The sequence below is a fragment of the Vipera berus genome (genome assembly GCF_964194415.1).
Source record: "Vipera berus genome assembly, chromosome: Z".
In the NCBI taxonomy this organism is placed as follows: Eukaryota; Metazoa; Chordata; class Lepidosauria; order Squamata; family Viperidae; genus Vipera; species Vipera berus.
The window spans coordinates 29,091,202-29,109,777 of record NC_138205.1 but is presented as its reverse complement, the minus strand read 5'-3'; the positions used below and the strand labels follow the sequence as shown (position 1 = coordinate 29,109,777).

Sequence of the window (18,576 nt, the reverse complement as noted above, 5' to 3'; positions counted from 1 at the left end):
TTGTATACTGCTATGGTCAGGATTGTGTGTACTCTGTGGTAGAAAGAGATCGGGAAAGGAAGAGCCATTTATTCAGCTTAATATTATGCACTCCGAGTGTCCTAGGCTTGTTCATTAATGAGCCCAACAACACACAAGCATCAAATACAATCAAATTTCCTAAGGGTATAGACTTGAGATTCAAGTGGTCTCTATGAAAAGTACTAATCATATTAACAGGAAGTGATTGGTAGTGTCTGAGATTATTATAGGCAAACCAACACCTTTGATTAGTGATCACCACACCAAGTATCAAGAACAGCTTGAAATGCAGACTACATTCTATCTTTATACTGTAGTGAAGATCTAGGATGCTGTCCTTTAGCTGAAACATAGCTAGGTCTACATGCAGGTCATTTAAATGCACATTTTATGGGAACCAGCCCACCTGCTTTGGCTCCACTATAGGATTAAGCCACACACAATCCATTGCTTAAATTGATTGTCTAATCGGAATCAATTATTACAATGAAAATAATTTCACAAGGTTTTGGCTACATTAGCAGAGGAATGTGCCATTTCCTTTTATGTAGCTTTTACCCACAAACTTTTTTGTAGGCTCAACACATTCAATCTCTTCTCGACAGGATCAGAACACAAAGGACCATCCCACCCATTTGATGTGTCTTGCAAATGGCCCTGTTTATGGAATATTAAGATGTGCTGTTTCATGACTGCTCTTTTTATCCAACTGAAATAACTTGGGACAGGTGGATCACAGGGAATACCCCATGCTAGTGTTGCTCAGATCCATCCTTCAAGATAATGCTGGCATCAGTCCCTACCATGCTGTCAATTCTAAGCAACCCTAACTTCTGAATTTCATTAGTGCTGATGTAGGGTACAGCCTCTCAAAAAGGACAAACCCACTTTCTTTTGTCAACGTAGTGACAGCCTTGATTTATAGACAGTACATGCCCAGCATACAAGAGCTATACTCTTATGCTTAGGTTTAGTACTATCAAAAATGTTTTCTGTCTTCCTAAAAAGGTCATATGCAATGGGAGTCAGAACTGTGCAACCATGGAGTACAAGACGTGCCATGGATTAGTCACAGCAGTGTGCCTACTTTGAATAAGTATATCATCTTATTTTAAGTCAAGCTTGATTCTTGGTGACTTCATGGACATTGTCTATGCCATTTTCTTGGCAACAGTAGCATTGTGACATTTCTTTCTTCTGGGATGGGTGATGTCCCAGTGTAGCCTACTACTGTGGTATCTGCTGAAGGAGCCCCATCTATGTACCAATGTGCCTTATCTTCCTATTACAAAGTCAGCCAGGTGTTGTTATTAAGGCTCATAATCCCACATCCTTTCTCTATTTCCACGGAAAATTCAGAAAGCAAGTTTCTAGCAGTATTTATCAAAAAAAGGAGACGTTAAATTTAAGACATTCTTCCTGAACAACGGTAGGTAGGTAGATAGGTAGGTATGTAGATGGAGAGGGGGAGGGACAGAGAAAAACCTATGCAATGCCCATCTTCCCCATCTTGTAAATCTAGGCTGTTCCCCCATCCACCAATAAATGCCTGCATATGACAAATTTGTATATGCACATGCATGTATGACTGTAGAAATTATATAAATATCTGCAGAAGCCACATCCCCAAAATGGCCAGGACAGGACACAACACTGTTAACTTACACTCGATCTGCATAAACCAAATACTTTCACACAGAAACACAGATCCCCTTTCCTTCTTCCAGCAGAAACAGTCAAAATGAAAATAACAGCAACACAGAAGAGGATAAGAATAAATTTGATGGAGAAGGCAAAAGAGGAAAAGGTAACTGAACCAGAAAAAGGTGAAAAGAGAAAAGTAGGAACAAAAACAATTGGAAATAAGGCAATAATTGAACAGAGATGGAAAAAAAGAGAAAAGCCCAATTTTGGCATCACCCAATGAAAACAAGTGTTGGCTTATCTTCCAAGGCACCCATGCTTTTCAGTAGCTATTTCTAAAAATTCTGCTTAGCTAATATTAAGAGCTCATTCCAATTCACGGGTAATGATTGGGAGGAGGAACCCAATATTCCTATCAGGTAACGACGGCACTTGAACGATCTGAGGTTCTCCCTAGAGAATGTTTTGCAAAGTTAAGGAAATATATGCAAATTTCAGTTTCTTGTAGCAGGTTTTTTTTCCTTTTCAACGGCAGAGTACTTAACAATCCTGGTAATTGTGGAGATGTACAGAGCAAGCTGTTACATGGTTGAATGAACTGATGTGTAAATAGCAGCCGCTACATAAGGACCATCAGCAACAACAGAAAGGATGAGGGATGGGGGCAGGTACTAATGGATGGCTAGTACCAACCATCTGATTGGCAAAGCTGGTGGCTATATTGATGGAGAATGAAGAGCAAGTGTATGTGTACAACTATAGACACACACACTGGGAAGTGATGATACACGGGTTAAGTGTTCATACACTGTCGGTGCTGTTGGGTTGGATATATGAAATGGGTAAAATGTTACATGGCAATGCAACAGAGAAAAGTGCACACCCATGTGGGTGCCCAGGCAGGCTTTGGTGAGCTTCTCCAAGATCCCCCACTCTACCCTCACCCCCACAGGGTCTCTCTTCACCGCTTCCCCTGTGCCCGGCCCCGCAGCTGCAACCCCCCCACCTCTTTGTTCTCCCCATGGTGGAGGTCCATTGTACATTCAGGCAAGAGGCTCCCCGGGGCAGGGCAGTTTCCCCCATCACCTCTCCAGAAAGAACTTGAGGGCACGGGCGATGTTCATGCGATGCCCAACTCGCGTCACGCCCAGGTCAATGAAATCTTCTTTAGTGAGGGAAGGCAGGTGAGATCCATCGATTTCGTTGTCCAGGAATCGATCACGGTGTTCCCCCAGCTTCAGGTACTCCAGCCAGTCAGCCACATCGTACTTAGTCCAGAAAGGCAGCGGCTTGGAGCCAAACGGCTTGTCCGTGGCTGGAGGAAGGAAGTGGGTTGGGGACAGAGAACGGCTGCCTGAAGGAAAGCTGGGGAAGGGATGTTCACCCCCAGAAGTGGGTGAACCACGGAGGTCAAAGACGCCAGTATAGATGGGCACAGAAGGCAGGATGGGAAGAGAGGAAGGCCTTGGGGTGGGGCTAATCTTGTGCTCACTGGGCAGGGCGGCTGGACTCGGGGCCCGTCGCAGGGCAGGACGGATGTCAAAGTCCACACTTTTGGGATGCTTGCCCTGGGGGGACTTAGGCCAGTTGTGGAAAAGGCTGCTTACAGGCTTGGAGGAAATCAATGATGGGGATGTGTCATCTGGGAGCCTGCAGGGAAAGAAGAGGAGGAAAATGAGATAGTTATCATCTACCAAGTTCTCTGCTGGAAGAGAATTAACTAGGAATCCTTAAGTCTAGCAGGTGCTTCCTATTAATTTATTTCAATGATCTTTTACTAACATATTTCTCCAAGGTACAGACTTCAGGTTATAGTAGACATAATGTTTCAATGCATTAATACTCAGTAACAGTAATAGATCCATTAATATTAATCTTTATATTATCTCAAAGATGGGGCACTCAGTTCCAATGCTGGAATTATTACTGAAGAAATCTGAATTGAGTGTTAGTGGTTAGGAATACTAGGAATCAAATTCCAACACACCCGAAGGATACCATTATGAAGGAAACCCTTCCTTGTTGCTAACTTGGGAGAAATCTGTGGGAAAATCAGGAATAAGTGGCAGATACACAGCACTGCTGGAAAAAAAATGTAAGGTGATCATACATTACTGGAATAAGTGCTTTATAGTCCTTGATGGATTAAGGAATACCATTACAATGGAAAAAAAATTCACTGAGGCAAGAAACTCATATGAAGCATGCCTCAACTGTAATACAGGAAATAATATGATATTGGAGGAACTTCATTGTATTTTCCCAGCACTGATGTGATTGTGGATGAATGAAATAATGGAGCAAATGAAATGTTATAATTGTGTTGAATGGGAAGATGCTACGAGTGCCCACATCAATCATGTGCGTTGATAGGTGTACGCAGCATGCATGCAGAAACTACAGCAGTGTTTCTCAACCTTGACAGCTTTCAGATATGTGGACTTCAACTCTTAGAATTCTCAAGCCAGCTATGTTAGCCAGGGAATCCTGGGAGATGAAGTCCAGACATCTGAAAGCTGCCATAGTTGAGAAAAACTGACCTACAGCATAACAGCTTCTACTTTAAATGAGCAGAAAAAGTTACAAGCAGCTTTAATAACAACAGAGATGAACCAGGGGTAGGAAATTCCATGATACAAAAGGGCAAAGATGTCAGGGCAAGTCCATAATCAGCATGTAAGTGATAGAAAAACTGCTTACTGGTTTTCTTCCATTACCCATTCCTTTTCTTAAAAAACCAAAAAGGTGAAGAACTTGACCATCCAAAATTCACTAGGATTTATGAATCTGAGGCTGTGCAGGAAAGACCAAAAGCCTGTTATCTTCTATCAGTCTAGGACAGCAATGGTTATCATCCTTCCTTGGAAGTTGGGGGCAATATATCAAGTACCACCAGTATGGGCCTTCCTTCCTAGGAATCCTTCAACTGAAACAGCTGGCTTGCACCTTCTTAGTTTTCCTCTAAGCTTTAGCTTCAGTTCAGAATAGAGAGTTCATAAGTTTTTTTAAAAAAATATTTTTTCCTAAAATCCATTTGGGGTAGTTAAGGACTTTTCCTTTTGTGTTCATGCACAATACAATTCCCCCCTTCAGCTCTCCCAACTGTTAGGTTGACTGAAATTACAGAAGTATCTCTTTTCCCCTTCCCCTGGACTATTGGGCTGACTGAGCAGTCCAAATAAAGAGAAAGACGAAAGTAAAATATCTTGCATGAAACATGGAGTTGGGTCTGATGGTAGTGCTTGGCCCACTTCAGACCTGGAATTGACACTTTAGAACGTGGTCTAATTCTTTGCAAGTTTCATGGCAAGCAAAAAAAAAAGATTCAGCAGGCACATGTGGTGGAATGGAGTTCAGTTAACTTGTGAAATTCACTAATGCAATGGATATCTATTTGGACTGCCTTAAAGTGTATTAGACAAATCCCTGAAGTCTAAGTTTAGCAAAGGCTAGGAGTCACACTGGTTAAACATTGGGGAGCGATAGTATCCTCAATTCCTATCTAACAGCATTTCCCAATCTTGGCAATTTTAAGATAGGCGGATTTCCGGAACTTTGGAAGTTAAACTTGAATTTCACACCTTAACTGAACTCCATTTCACCAGCTGGGCCGAATAGATTTTTGCTTTTACAAGATAATATTCCTCCCAAACAAATGTGAAAATTACTACTCTGGAAATCATCTTCTTGCAGACTTTCAGTTCGAAATGGGAAATCTCACAGCTACTGACACATGCATGCAAATATTTGTTTGTAGCACACAGCCCGTATATATCTTCTGATTCACTACAGCTAATGCAGCTATGTATACAACTGATTAGGATTGCAATATATTGTCTAAGTTACATATACGCAGAAAACAGAGGTAATTTGTGAGACAATAGATGACTTTCAGTTTTGGTGCTCAAGAAGCTGCAGGTTGTGGCATACCTGACCAGTTTCAAAAACCACGAATTTGGAAAAAAAGCTTTGCACTTTATCAAGGACTACCAGTATCAGGCATAATAAGCTTGCTCCTTTCACCAATGTAAATGACTGAACCATGGAATTAATTATATACCTTTTCAAAAGTATACACATACAAAAATGAATTCTGCTTCACTGCAAGACATCTGGTATATTTGTTTATATCTACAGTTATTTATGCCACATACCTAGTTTTTAAGGGTATGCCACAGAGTTTGTATCTTCATTATCTGTAGATGGTTAGCACATTGCAAATTCTAAAACTTTTAACTTTTGTGGGAAATTCTTGATTACTGTCAGTCAGAAGGCACCTTTGCCTAAATATGTCTACGTGCAGACAATAAAAAAGCTGCAGCCACATACATATAGGGGGACTTTATAAATACATACACACATTTTTGTAATCAAGCCATTTTGTGCTTGACTGTGCACATAATGGCCATGTGTGTGTTATCTATTCTGCCTGAGCGTAAGAGCAATCAGAGGAATGCACAAAATGTAGAGCATGTGCACATAACTGTAAGCCAGAGTTGTACAGCAAACATATGTACAAGGTACCATAAATACGCACTGCTATTTGGATATGAAGTATGAATTGCTTTGTATGTGGCACAACCTTGCCTTGTGCTGCTAGCATTTCAAATGATGTAATGGTAGTCAAAAAAAAGCAAAAAAAGAAAACAACAGAAATCATAACCAAGCAAGCACTGACGGGAGAATGAGAAAAGGAGACAAACCCAACTGAAACACGAGATGCAGCATGCACGGAGCTGGCTTCCTGCTTCCTGTTCCTCCTCCTCCTCCTCCTGTTCCAGTCGACTAATACCTTTGCCTCTGCAGGGAGCTGGGTCTCTCGGAACCAAAGGAAGCCACAGCATCAGGTGGTCGTGACCACGACACCCCGCCCATCTGCTGCAACTTGGTGCTCAGCTCACTAATGATGCTAGCTTTCACGGTGGACATGGGCGATGCCTTAGGCTCTTCCCACGGCAGTGAAGATTTCTGCGGCAACTCTTTGCCAGGCTCAACAGCTGCTGGCTGCTGGTGGTATGGAGGAGCAGGTGTGAGGGCAAACATATTTTCAGTACAGGCCGAAACTGAGATGGTGGAGCTAGTAGGGGTAGCCACCGGCAAGCGGCCGGGAAATGGCCGGGAGCGTAGTTTGGTCTGCAGTGGACTCTTGTCTATGCTGCCACCACCACCACCTACTCCACTACCACTGCTGCTGCTCCCCCCAAAAGCCTGACCATCCAAGTAGGTGATGTAGGTGTCCAAGAGTTCTGTGCCCTCCCCAGACATGCTGGACAGCGTTGAGACGCTGCTGATAGTCTCTAAGTGATGATCACTGCTACTTCGACTGTCCACCTCCTCAATTCCCGAGTCGGTTACTGCTTCAGATGCTTCTGCTGCAGGAATGGCAATGGAGGAGACAACAGAAGAAAAGTTGACATGAGGAGATTCCTTGGTTTCTGCTGTACCAGCTTGGGTCAAGGTGGCCACCTCACTGTCATAGGAGGTCAGGCTGGATGCTGTAGAATCTAAGGTGGCAGGGGCAGGTGGAGCGGCTGAAGGGGCTACTGCTGGGGGCAGTTCACCAGCAGCTTTGGGGGGAGATTCAGGTTTATCAAAGCTATTGGAGAACTCAAGGGGTGGAGGAAGTGGTTCTGTGAAGACAAATTCATCATCCACATCAATGGAAGGGGCGGGTGGGGGCAGCACCAACAGCGGGAGTCCATTCTCTTCTGCCGCTCGCTCCATCGGGGGAGCAGCCACCTCATTTTTCCCACTCTCCTGGCTGCTCTCCTCCTCCTCCTCCTCCTCCTCCTCCTCCTCCTCTGCTGCTGGGCGGCAGTTCTCCACAAAGCGCACATGTAGCTCCAGCTTCTCTCCTTCTTCAGGCCTTTTTTCCCAAGGAGTTGCTCTAGTTGAGGTTGGATGGGGCTGTTGCTCAGGTTGGGGGCTCTCCTGCTCCTTTCGGGGTGATGCAGGCCGCTGATGATGAGTCTGCTGCTCTGATGTCTCCCAGAGGCGCAAGATGGAACTGCTGGGAGACTCAGGAGTTTTAAGGGCTTCCCCAAACCGGGGAGAGGATGGGCGTGAGTGCCTCTCTTCTTGGCTCTCTTGTTGAGACTGGGACTCCTTTAAAGCCCGCTCACGTGCGACTAATGCGAGTCCCAAGGGGGATCCAGGATCTAAAATCTTGCCAGTCAGTGGGTGAATGAGAGGAGTTGAATGGGGCTGGAGTTGTGGCAAGAAAGTGAAGGCACTAGTAGTGCTGGCTCCATACGTTTTAGCACTGCGAGACTGAAGATAACCAGGGCTGCTCCCACCACCACTGCTACTGCCAAAGCCAGAAGCCATGTTTAGCTGAATGTATGGCTCACTGGAAAACATACCTTCATCAATGGATTTGGAATGGCGGAGACGGGGAACAGGCATCTGCTGAGACTCATCATCTGGTTGCTCAGTGGAGAGGAAGAGGGCAGACTTGCGGCGAGCCTCACTGTACCATTCACGGTCTCGTCGGGCTGCCCCAACTAGGGCAGCCCCAAACTGACTAGTAAAATCCATGCTGTTATGAAGCTGGAGTGATGGGACAGGCACCACAGGCTCTGGTTGGGTCTCTGCCTCCATGCTGCTTCCCTGGCTACTACGCCCACTGCTGCTGGTTGAAGGAGCTTTAATTATAATGGTGGGTATTGGGATGGAGCTCTTTTCGGACTGTGTGGATGACTGAGATGGTAAAGACGATGCTTGCATCTGGGAAGAGGGGGTACCCTGCTGCTGGCGCTGCTCATCCTCTACTTTGGTCTGCTTGACCAGCGGACCTTTGCGGCGCATGGGCTTGGTGGGAACATACATGGCGGTGCTAGTTGCCCGAGGGGGCAAATTATAATATCGCAGGTCAGGGGTGTGGCCCCTCCATCCACGTGCTGTGGACCCTTCGGCCCCTTGCTCAGACTCTTGGCGGTAAAGAGACATTTTGTCACGGACACGAGGAGGCGGCTCATATGATGGATCCTGATGAAGAGAAGTGGAGTACAGCTTGGCCTCAGTGCTGGGATTGAAGGTTGAGCGGGCTGAGGGAGTAACTCGACCAGACGCCGAAGGTGATGTACTGCTGTAGGGTGGATCAGGAGGGGAGGTGGTTGGAGGTGGGGGAATGTCTTCAGAACCAGGGACTGAAAGGCTGCGGCTGAATTTCATAACAGGGGGAGCCAGATAGGGCTTCTCGTCCTCAGCTGCTCCTGTGGAGGGAAGGAATATTACCATCACTGCATCCAGCTACCAGGTTATTTCTTCCCTCCTCTCTCAGCTGTTCCTTATTTATTTAGATGTGATGTTGGCATATTTTTTACAATTACTATAACTTAACCCCACAGGGATGTTTTTTTTTACTGTTATTGCCCCCAAGCCATCAAAAGCTTTTTCACACCAGCCCACCACATGATAAATGCTTCAAGTAGTTAAGACTATTCTGTGAAAGTTACTGTTTCATAATTAGACTGCAGCAGCTGCAGCAGCAGATCGTTGGGTTCACTGTGGCCACAGATGAGAATTGGTTGGTGAGTCTTCGTCAAACATATGCACGGCTTACATTTACATATTACCTATGTACACCTGTACATGAATCCATAAGCGCATACAAAGAAAAATTGCCCCTTTCCCCTCTTTTGTAGTGATGTCTGTGTTTCTAAGGAAAATGCCTATTAATTAATGAGTCTGGAGCTGCTGATTTTCTAGAAAGCCCTGTTTCTGCAAGGCCAGTGACTACAGAATTCTTTCATTACCAAAACCAGTGTCATATGGTCTAGCTTCTGTCTGAGAGGGCTCCATGGACACCAAACCTTTAGGAAGAGACTAATTTCCTGAGTTCTAGGTTCCTGCAAGGCCTAATAAGCGCACCAACTCAGTACAAATAAACCCACTCATTACAAGGGGAAGAACGTCAGGCAATCTGTCCTCCGCACAGAGAGGACTCTGGCTACTAACACACACACACACCCCGTTCCCCAAAAAGGAAGTTCCAGGAAATTGGCAGCAGATGAAATATTGTTAAATCAGACAAATACTAAAAGGGTGAATGGCTGGGGTGTTTGTGGCAAGCGAAAAGACGTTAAGAGATCTTCCTAAATTTCTTCTCCAGGCTCAAATGCAGTGTTCTGTACCAGCCTGCTACTGGCCCTGCAGATAAGGCAGGGACAACCCCTTTTACAAGAAGGCAAGAGGCTGGAACTAAGCCTGCCAAATTTATGGACACAAAAGCAAACAGAGCAAAAACAAGACACGAACCACGAAACAGGAGCTATTCAAACGGTTGCCTTCAGCAAACCAGCCCTCCCACGGATTCCCCCTTTTAAACAGTTCAGGGCGTGGCTTCTCTCTGCCTCCTTCCGAGGTGCCCCGTTGCCTTCCTCTGTTTACTCCTGATTGACTGCCTCCTGCGTCGGGCATCCTTGAACAGGGCCAGCTGTGGGTCATCTTCATCCACGCTGTCAGGCTCACACAGCTGGGTCTGCGTCGTAACCAGGTGGGAGGGGCCTGGCTGAGGGCTCCCATCAGCAAGCTCTCCAACACCCTCAGCAACCTCTCCAACACCCCCCTCCTCCTCCTCTGAATCGTCCGACCCAACTGCCGAACCCACAGGCTGACCCTGAATCACAACATGCAGTTCCTATTTCACACCTTCTAGACCCAATCTCACCAATAGATTTCTGGCGAAGCATCATGCCAGGGGGATGGCTACTTGGCAAATATGATGGACGCTCATAACTGGCCTGACCAAGACGGTGTTGTTCAAAACTGGGCTGAAAGAAAAGAAAAAACAAGAGAAAAAAAAGCCAAGAACTGGTAAGATGAAATGATAAAATATTTACAGGCATTAGGAAACACCATGGTCATAATTTCTTTTATTAGTAGTGAATTCAGTTGGCAAATGTTGCAGACATAAACCTTGCCCCCTCCCTGGATGTCAGTCTCAAAAAGCAAGAGTAGTAAAGTTTAATAGCCTGTTTGGAAACAATGCCTAAATTCTTAAACAAGAGTGCTGTCATTAGGAGAATGAATACAACGCAATGCTTTCTTACACATCCCCAATATAAAATAATTGCAATAATGCTTTTAAATAATAGGTCAACAATTCTAACTTTCATTAGCATTGCTTACTAACATTAACAACAAATTTACATATTTATAACATCCTTTCCAAGATGTCAGAGCCTTGTATATGGTTCTCCTTCTTCTCTATCTTATTTTCATAGCCGATTGTTGAAGCAGACTTGACCAAGAGAATGTGAGTAATAGAGGTCCATAGTCATCGAATACATTTTGTGACTGAATAGAGATCAGAATTTCTGTAACAAAGATAGTTCAACAAGTTAACAGTTACTAAATTCAGGTTCTGTGTTAAATGGTCAATCTTCCATCTAAAAGAGATTCTAATTTGGAGAACTGAACTAGACCTCACAACTTCCTCATGAATACAGTTGTATTATCTTCAGTACCAAATAATCTCTTTCTAAAACTAAAGAGGATTTTACTACCTTTTTTGGGATAATCTGGATGGCGAACTGAAGCCTCAAGTTGAAATACTTTCAGATGAACAAGATTTTGGACTTAACTAATTAAAAGCAATGAGCCCTATCCTTTTTAATGCTTTTTCCCCCTTTGTTTTTGCATATTGCAGAACTTGGACTAACATGCACATAATCCTCTGGCTTTCTCTAACAGCAATTTCTCACACACCTTTCCAATTATAGATAGTAAATTTAACATCTGAAATAATTCATGTTAGAAATACAAACTGTTCTTTAAGATGAAGCAGCAAACATTGACATCCCATTCTATGTTCAATGGAATCTAGTCAGGGTTTCTTCAACCCAGTAAAGATCCCAAATAACTTTTTAGAGACCCAATGACATTAAAAACCATTACTGCATCATAGCATTTGCAAATAAAGAATTCCTCAAAATGTAAGCATTAAGTAGCAGCAACTAATCAGATGCTGCTTCCAGGGGCATTCAACCAATAATGAGAGTGAATGGTAATGGGCGGAACTTTTGTTGCTCACTTTGAACACTTCTCAAAACAAAGTGTCAGCAAGTTGAACTAATCTTTATTTCTCAAGAAGGCTACTTGAGAAATCACAGGCCTGTCGTGTTGTCACACAACACTTCCTTTGGTTGAGATATTACTTGATGGTTCAATGCCTGGAGCTTGTAAGTTGAAGATTTATATTTGAACATACCTTCCACTCTTAATTTTTAATCAAGATATTGACAAATGGAGAAGAAAGAGGGGACAAGCCATGGTAGAAAAGGAACTGTGGAAGCAACAGAACAGCAAGTAATAGATGGTGGTGCTACCAAATAAAAACATGAGTGTTGGAGAAAACATGCTGAAAGAGGAGCAGACTGATGGCCACCTCAAATCTCACAGGGCTGTTGTCTATGTTATATTAAAAATAAATATATTTAGTATGTTTCATTTGAAGTTTAAACCTTTGCTCTGAAGAAAAGAAAAATATTAGCAACTGCATTAAAAGTAATATGTTTTATCTCTATTTTTCTCACTCATCATAGCAGAATTTCAAAGCAATTAAAAAACCCCCAAAGCAATACAAGATCTCATCTTCTTCAGGTCCATGTTCTTGAATAAGACAGACAGCAGATAATTAAATGCTTCAAATATGATTTAGGAATGGTTTGGATTTCATATGAACACATAACTTTCTTCTATTTATTTAAGCATGCAGTTTTTTCCAGCTTCTATACAAATGTACATGCTGCTGCATTAAATGTTATATTAAAGGTGTGCTGCTTAAATCCAAAGCAACCCTCTGAAACATTTTTAAAATGCCTGTAACCATTTCCACCACATCCCTCCAATGGAAAACACCTCATGGCCTAGTGAAAACCTGGTATCCTCCACAGTCGTATCATCTGAGTGTCCATCTTACCTCAGAGGAGAAATAATTTTTCGCAGTGCCCCGCGTCTTCCCCAAGGAAGGAAGTCCTCCACTGCCACACCCATCCCCCACACTAATTGTCTGTTGAGCTGCTGCCAGAATCTCATCTAATTTATCTGCAAAAGAGAGTGAGGAAACAAGAGGAAATGCCATCATAAAAGACAGCAACATTATAGTCAGTGCTCTAACCATCATTCCTCTTTTTATAAGCTGCTACTTAACAGAATCTATACAACTTTAGTTCCTTTTCTCCATCTAAAAATTTAAGTCTATGCTAAAGTAAGCAGATTTCACTTCCATGTGATCTGTTATTATTTATAATTACTATTCACTAGAATCCCCAAGTCCTGTTGATATATTTTAAATGTTGAAGGAAAAAGTACATATTCAAGATAATTTTTTTAAAAAATCTGGCTAAATTTAAGTTAGGGGCTAAACAAACAATGCTGTTTGTCTCAACCATTGTTTAGTAAAATTAGGGCTATGAGTGGCTCCTAGCTATGGAGCTCTACTTGCCTTCCTTTACTAACCAAATGATCAGCTGTCAGGTAGGTAGCAGAAAATAACTGTTTCCTGGAGCACTCATGGATTCATGGAAGAAGACTATTTGCCTTCACCTCTGAATACTTGCAGGAAAAATGGCTGTTTACTAACAGCTATTAGTAGTAGAGAACATGGTGATTCTACGGCTGGGAAGTGAAGGAAGGAAGCAGGAGGATCAGGTTAAAAGCTCTCTGTTCTCTTCAGCAATCCCACACTGTATGTACAAAAGCATACAACAGAATGGATATACAAGAATGAAAGAGAACACGCAAGGACATTTAAGGTAGAAGATGTGGGGGGAGAGGTGTCCCAGACTCATTCACCTTTTTGGTTCCTGAAATGTTAATGGGAAAATGGTGTGGCCTCCAACATGCCACCCATCCCTGGTATAAATAAAAAGGATTACAGTATTAGAAATCTAGTTTATGTCCAAAGGAACAATAAAATAGACCATAAATATTCCTAGTACAGGATGACAGATATTACATGGACACAACTGACATATCTGACTAAAAGAACTCTAAACATGGCCAAACCCTTATAACATCTTGCCCAATAAGACTTCCCATACTAAAAGTATTTATACAAGAATTGTGTTTGCTATACAAACTACTGTGTTCTAGAAAGCACCAATGATGAACTCATTTCCTGTCAGCCCACCTTGTAATTATTTTTTATTTTTCCCAAGTCCTCTCTGTGAATCTTTGAAAAAATGTGTATTCTTGCCTATAGTTCTCGAATGCATTTGTAGTGTTGCCATATCAAGGAAAGCTCCCTGCTTGGTTCCTATTGTATTTTTCAAATTTGTTCTTGAGAAATGGCAAGCAATACAGGGGACTGCTTGCAGGGGTGTCGTAGGTGTTACCATTGGGGTTCAGATATTTTGGGCTGCATTTTTGTACAGAGAATGAAATCCTGCAATCCCTGGGAAATAGAGGCCCAAACAGTTCTTAACTCCATGGACTGAACCAAATGCTGCTTGCTCTGTAGCATTATTACAGTCCATATGAGCATCTAAGCCAGAAATAAATCAAATTTAGGTCCTGAATTGATCTGCTTTTTCAGCATGTAACTCTTAGGCAATTTACTCCAAAGCCAAATGTAGCCTCAATTCATAGCAAGTAGGTAAATAGTAAGAATCTAGTTGCTGTGATTTATTTAACAGTCTTATTTAACAGTCAAAATGAATTATTTAAAAATAAAAACTGCTAAAATCTTATGAGGCAGCCTAATATTGAAAAATCTCATATGAAATCTCATTAGATTTAGGTAGTATTTTGGCCCTTGTGACACTGCATGACACACCACACAGGGATGTCTCATACTTTAAAAAGTTACGGATCCTTGGCCCGCAATAATAACTGAACATAAATGGTCACCAAATACTAAAGTGACATGTACATCTTATACAAGTCAACAGATTATATGAAGTTTTTTGTGAGCATGCACCCCGGAATCTCTACAGATATCCCCTCCCCCACCCTTTCCATGTACAGGTTACTGTGCTGAGGTAAGTTTGCGACTCACTCAAAGCCATCTGATAGACAGTCCGCTTCTTATCAGTGCTCATCGCTGGTTCATAATCTGTAGAGACGACAGGAGGGAAGGACAGTGGGAGTGCGAGATGCAGACTGGTGTTGACGTGTCACAGAAAACCGGCTTCTGGAGCTCTGTGCATGGAAGTGGGTGGCAGCGATGGATAAGAGCATGGGGCAGGGAAGTGTAGAGAGCAGGATTGGGTGTAGGAGTTAATGAGAGAGAGGCAGGTGGGTCAGGGTGCGTGTGGAGTGGTGGGAAATGTGTGACACTCACCTGCTTTCTTCTTCCAAGGGGAGACTGAATGATGGGAGGGAGATAGCAAGAGGGGAAAAAAATTAGCATTTTCACTTGGGCAGGCCAGATAACTGGGAAGGAGGCCTGAAGCTCCATTACATTTTGATAAAATTGACAGAAATTTCCTGGCAGCAGGAAGAATATGTAGGGGGAGAGATGGAACTGAAGCTTTAAGTAGTCTACCGCTCAGGAAGGAGGTTAGGATTTCTGCTATTCAGGGTTGTAGTCAGAAGCCTAGTTTTAATTAAAAATAAAACCAAGTATAGAAAAGGAAGCATTCTTAGCCACTTGAGCGGAGGGAGTTGAAAAAAAAAGAAAAGCTTGCAGTGTGCCAAATGAAAAATAAAAAGTAAAACTGTTAAATAATTGTAAATATATTAGACTATCTACATAGACATATGTTCTGATTAGTTCGCAATGTTTCTCTAGCACTTTAGATTTCCCCATTACAAAATAATTTCCTGTGGGCTATCTTTCGACTGTTTCTTTTCCCAAGCCAAAAACATTAATGACAGCAATGGGTGGAACCAAGATGTGATCAAACTGGAGATAATAATGTTTCAAAAGTGACAGGCTGAAGCGTGTGAGTATGTATGTAATATGTACATGTATAATCCACTTAATATTTCTGCTATGGCTGGAGCAAAATTCTGGAGGGCAAGGGGGCAGAAGCTCACCTTTCTCCACTGTGACAGACCAAGATTTTGGAAGTTCCAGGCAGCAGTGGATGAACAAAAATAAAGAGGAAGGTGACAAAAGAGAAGCAAAAAATACTGCTCCTGTCCAGCTCACAGCATGACCCTCTCTATGTGGAAGATCTACCAGAATAGTCTCCCATGTTTTTAAGAAAGAAATCTCCATCTCTCTCTCTGCCCCACGATTACCCTTCCACAATGTGTCAAAACAAACTCCCACTACACAGATAATGGTTGAATATCTGTCTGGCCGTCTGGAAGGTACCATATGGGAAAAGGATGGCTAAGCACCTATACAGGATAGCCTTCAAACAGTCCCTATGGGATGCTAAGTGGGATATCAAAAAACTATAGTATGAAAGAATCGTCTGTGTGAATCTTCTCAAAAGGATATTATGACATAATATATTCCCCAAATGAACAAAGAAGGTTCTCCTAGACCTAGACTGATTTGTTTACTGATTTGTCCAGATTACTTCTATTCTGTAGTTTTTGTCATCTATACAGAATTCCTGTGAGCATTTTTAGGTTACCGCACCTGTCCTCTTGAATGCTCTGAGGCATCTGTTCTCTATGAAAAGGAATTTCAAAATCCGTTTAGATGAACAGCATGTATAGGAATAACACTCATGAACTTTGAACCATGCTAAATTTCTCCCAGAACTTGAATATAGCATGTCATGACTGAATGCCCATCAAAGCTCAGTAAAAATCCACTGGGAATCTTCCCTAGGTCCTCCACCTTGCTAGTCTTTTTTCCTTTGTAAATATATGAGAGAAAAAAGTAACAGCTTCCATTCCCTTGCTCTCTTCTTCTGGGCAGCTTTGTAAAGTTTACCTGTAGAGAAGGGGCTTGTGAATCAAGGAAAATGTGGGTATTTGCCCAGGGGAGGTGGCACTGAATTCTGTAGTTACAAGGGTGGGAAACCTATTGTTATATATAAGCTTGGCATGCATTAATTCCAGTAAATAGTAAAGGTATGTTGAATGTAAAAGATTCAAAATGATTCAAAAGCCTTTTCTGGCCAATTATATTTAGTGTTCACACCAAAGCATAATTATTATTTTTTACAAAAGTTACAGAAGAATACAAGTTCACAGATTATATTGCATAATCAGTATGATGCAGCTTCCCCTCCTATAATGGATGTGTGTGTATCATCAGTTTGGGATGGGAAGCACTAGAAGACAATCCCCCCCCCCCTACTTTTGGTACTGAAAATGGCAAATCACTGGCATCCTTACCCATTTCCTCCAATTCCGATGTCATAGATTTGGAACGCAAGGAGATGGCTGGAGGGGGTAATCGTCTTGTCTGCTGTGGTGCAGCTAAAGTAAAAAAAACAAAGCAGTAGGTCTGGGATTTTGTCCGATGATCCAAACTTGCTCCAACTCTCACCGCTAACCTTTTTCCCCAACCCACTTGCCTCTTTGCTTTTGAAAAGAATTCTTGGTTCGGTTCACAACGCTTGCTTAACCTGGTTCTTGAATAAATTTATTTGGGGAGTTTACACAATATATTAAAGTACAAAACCATCGAATGGCCTTAATTCACATAACATGGCTAAGTCATTAAAGCCACAAAATTTGGCACATGGTGTGACTGTATGTACTTGGTTTGCTACGTTGTGTGAATATAAATTCATGTTTTTATCTCAGCACTCTTCTTAAAGGTAATGAAGTCTATTCATTTTTCAAAGAATGCAAATACTACTTGCTAACAATTACAATCCAGAAGATGCCATAATTAATCCTAAATCTTTCTGCATGCAAAACAGATCTCTCCCCTGCTTCCATATCCAGCCCCCTCAGGATAACACACACTCATCAAGACTCCTTTCCCCACTCAAGACAACTGGAATAATCTCAGAATGGTACCTTTCTTCCTCATGGCTTCCTCCATCTCAGGATTCCGTGTTACCATGACAACCTTTACCATCAAGTTGTTACCCCCTTGTCGAATCATATTGACAACTTGCCTATGACCAACTTTTACCACATTCTGTCCATTTACCTGAAACAAAAACTGACATTATCCATGTGGGTGTGGAGTTTTGGGGACAGCACAGAATATCTCAAAATTTTTGGATCATGTGCCCTTGTTACCTTATTTCTCTTTACGGCAAGCATGCTCCAACTATCTTCTTGCATGTATTCAAATGACTACACAGAACAAAGTGAATTAATCTATGCAACCTTTTCCCCTGATATGCAATTAACTTGATAGGATTAATTTTTTAAAAAACACCAGCAGCTACTTTTGGTTTAGGTTATCTTAAATAAGCTATACGCCGATTCACAGAAGGAAAATCCGTCAAACAATGCTATTCATGGAAGTCTTTTGAAACGTCCATGTTACAGAGCAGTCTACCACTGGTACTATCTCCTAAGGGGAGAACAAATGGCTGCACACTTTGAGAAAAGAAAGGGCTGCAAATAGACAGAATGAAATTCTATTGTCTGACCCAACAGAATTCTTCTTTTTGATCTGTTCTTGTTGGTTGGAGGATCATGCATGAGTGTGTAGGAAGGATGTAATGAAAATCATGAATTTTCAGAATGCACTGATTAATTCATATCCCTCATGAAGCACTATAATCCTCCCCAAAACACACCTCACTAGTAGCTATCATGCAAATGTATACTTTCAGGGAGGTAAACAGAAACCACACCAGGGAAATAGCAACCAAAGAATAACAGGATTTTTTTTTAATTTGGGATCCAATATAGTTGATTAAATAAGCACTGATGTATGTCCATATATCTTTGTCAACACAATACTACTGTAGTGAGACCTGGAAAGCACCTGTACTGTTATATATTGCTTTTTTATATACAGAGCAGCATTTCTTAACCTTATGAACTCTAAGAAACATGGACTTCAGTTCCCAGAATTCTCCAGCCAGT

At 42.2% G+C, this 18,576-nt stretch overlaps 1 protein-coding gene across 1 annotated transcript in view; it reads right to left on the bottom strand.

The window, feature by feature from the left end:
* Positions 1–2,237: 2,237 nt before the first annotated feature.
* Positions 2,238–18,576, bottom strand: part of SHANK1 (SH3 and multiple ankyrin repeat domains 1) — a gene marked incomplete at its 5' end in the record, with an annotated part of 68,072 nt that continues 51,733 nt past the window's right edge. Inside the window, 8 exons of the mRNA XM_081344715.1 lie at positions 2,238–3,315; positions 6,458–8,879; positions 10,337–10,439; positions 12,590–12,714; positions 14,669–14,725; positions 14,954–14,977; positions 16,915–16,998; positions 17,548–17,683. Of these exons, the coding sequence (XP_081200841.1) occupies positions 2,748–3,315; positions 6,458–8,879; positions 10,337–10,439; positions 12,590–12,714; positions 14,669–14,725; positions 14,954–14,977; positions 16,915–16,998; positions 17,548–17,683 (3,519 nt within the window). The 3' untranslated portion in view covers positions 2,238–2,747. The remainder of the gene's footprint in view (positions 3,316–6,457; positions 8,880–10,336; positions 10,440–12,589; positions 12,715–14,668; positions 14,726–14,953; positions 14,978–16,914; positions 16,999–17,547; positions 17,684–18,576) is intronic.